Source organism: Antedon bifida, chromosome 4 (assembly GCF_963402885.1).
Source record: "Antedon bifida chromosome 4, ecAntBifi1.1, whole genome shotgun sequence".
NCBI classification, from domain to species: Eukaryota; Metazoa; Echinodermata; class Crinoidea; order Comatulida; family Antedonidae; genus Antedon; species Antedon bifida.
Window position 1 is genome coordinate 11,270,832 of NC_136229.1, and position 2,875 is coordinate 11,273,706.

Genomic DNA, 2,875 nt, shown 5'->3' on the forward strand with positions numbered 1-2,875 from the left:
TATAAAATGTGCATAAAATCAGATCTAAATAAGGTAGATACACAATCTTGGTTTCTAAACACATGTACTTCAGACTTGGAATCCATTAGGCCTTGTTGACACTTCAGTTTTTGCCTTGTATTGAAATGGTGGCCGTTTTTCAAAATGGCCGCTAATTTTACATAAATGGGCATAAAATCGGATCTAAATAAGGTAGATGCACGATCTTGGTGTCTAAACACATGTACTTCAGACAAAGAATCCATTAGGCCCTGTTGACACTTCAGTTTTTGCCTAGTATTGAAATGGCGGCCATTTTGAAAAATGGCCGCCATTTCAATACTAATTTTATATAAAATGTGCATAAAATCAGTATCAGTTTATGCTAGATAAATGTTTTGACAAAACGTTTGTTATTTTCCATTAATTAATTTCCCAGCCTTTTAACCACATTCGACATTTTTCAACTGACGAATCTCTTATTTCTTTCTGTGTTTGCTTATCAATTGCCGTAATTGTTGGTTCTCGTGTTAAAATCGGTTCCTTAAAACGAACATCATATCCAGGATATGTTAATTGGAATGATTTTTCACGTACCAATCTCTCTGGCTTAACGAAAGGCAAAGCTGATATTTCCTTATCGGCAGGATTTTTCTTGAATTTGTTTCCAATAAATTCATTTTCTTCTGTTATTTGAGTCTGTGGACATTTGTGTGTGTGTAGGCCTATATCTATTCCTGGGGCCCGATGCTGGCTTGCTTTCTTCGTTGAAATACGCGAAGAATTTCTAGTTCTTTTCCCGTTGTTTGTATGGTTATTCCTTAATTTCACATCGTATTTTCGTTGTTTTCTTCTTCGTTTTGTTTTTATTCCATTTTGTTCTTGTACATTTACCTTTTCTATTTGATCGCTGTTAGGCCTGTCATTATATCCTTGAGTTGTACAATTTTCTACTATTGTTTTCTCTAACTCTGTATTTATGTCGTACTTGCATTGTACGGACGTATCATCATCATTTTGTTTTCTATCACATTGTATCGCCTCAATACGGTCCTCATCAGTCTGTTGCAAATTGTGTTCTTGTAAGTAATTTGTGTTTGAAAGTGTTGAGTCGGGTCTCAGTTGGTATATTACTTCTTGCGCTTCACTCGATTGTTTAGTTTGCCCCATTATCTTACTTCGACGCTTTGAATGCCGATTTAAAAGTTTCTCTGTGTTATCAAAGGCCAACATTGTCTGACCAAGACCAACGAGTTCCCATATATCCACATACGTATCTCTGTTAGTGTAAGGGGCTGAATGTGATCGTTTTGGAATGTCGAGTATAGATTCTGAATCGACTAACGGTAATGATTTCCTTGCACTGTTCAATTGTCTATATGATGAACGTTCACCAATATCGACCTCGTTTTGTTTGCTCGAGTGCGCAGATCTGTGTTTTAATTGTTGTTTTCTGAAAAGAATTCTTTCTCGAGGCCCTGATAGAACATCAGTTCGTGACCACAGAACACCGCCCTCTGAATTAGTTTGTTTGCTGTTGTCAAGACAATGAAGCATCTCTAGTGCTGTTAGTCCCTAGGCAGATGAACCACTAAGGATACCTGAAGAAAAGACAAACATTATATTATTCAATTCTATTTTTAGGTATTATAAATAAACATCATACGAACGTTTCTGCTGTTTTGTAATCTATACGAAAGCCATTAACTACACTTAAACAAATATAAGCCTCCTAACAATGGGCCGGCTTTCATAATACGCTTTAGAAAATAACGGTCAATGTAACCAAATACTATACTTAGTATAGGCCTACTTACCCAAACATACGATTAGTTTATCTTGGTACAAAGATAAAATGTGTTTACTCGAGATGACGGAAGAGACAATACTATTTAATTAAAATGTATTGAAGATTGCTATTAAATTAAACATGCACGTTCAATTGAATTGGTTAATATTTAACTTCACATCATTTTCACATACTTAGTTTCCCTGTAGGTTTATGTTAAACAAACGCCGTACCAATAAGAAAATAACAATTTCTAATATGATTCCACTGTTTTAATAGCCTATCCATACCCACATATTTCATTAGTTATGTGTCTAAAAACATTAAGATGATTACCTTAATCAGTATATTGGTGTATATGAACTCAACAGTGTATAACTGGTGTTAGTATAATTTGTGTATGTCGTTTTGTCTCATTTTAAGAGACAGCTTTTGCTGTTTTGAGTTTAATTTTGAGTTAAGTATACAACCTACAGTACGCAATAATATGCCCATATGCACATACAATACAATTAACATAGTTTATATTTTCATTTCGATTGTAAAAAACGGTCGGTAAATGTTCCTTCCCAGACAATCACACATTATAGCAGTGGTGCCGAAGAAAGTGTATTGAATTACGAATTATTTTAAAGAATAATGATACCTTATTGTATATTCATAAATCACATGCTGATTAAACTTTCTATATCAAACTGAACTTCCTATTCAGTCTTTTATTTCGATAGCAGAGCAGAAAATAACAGCGTATAATCTCGGTCTCAAATAAAAAAAAAATCCAAAACGATCACGCTGGGAGTTCAAACCCAATTAGGAAGCTAAACTGACTGGTAGAAAAGCCATTTCACTTTTCGGACTAAACTTAATACCAAATCCGCTATTTTAGTTAACATCCATTGTCGCGCGCTAAACTGAAACCGGTGTTGTATCGGGTGTTGTGATAGCTACCGCCATATATTAAGAATATGCTTTGTTTTGTATTGATAATATAATTATGTTTTAGGTAATATTTTGTAGGTTATTTTAATTCATCATCGAGATGCTTTTTATTTAATAATAAAACAATAAGTATGCATGGATGTTAGCCTGCTTCGTTGTGTTTGACTT

General features: G+C 34.1%; 1 protein-coding gene across 1 annotated transcript; it reads right to left on the bottom strand.

The window, feature by feature from the left end:
- Positions 1 to 366: 366 nt before the first annotated feature.
- Positions 367 to 1,779, bottom strand: LOC144840644 (uncharacterized). Its single transcript, XM_078696541.1, has one exon. It carries the CDS (start codon positions 1,534 to 1,536, stop codon positions 403 to 405), a length of 1,134 nt encoding a protein of 377 aa, XP_078552667.1. The 5' UTR covers positions 1,537 to 1,779; the 3' UTR covers positions 367 to 402.
- Positions 1,780 to 2,875: the final 1,096 nt, after the last annotated feature.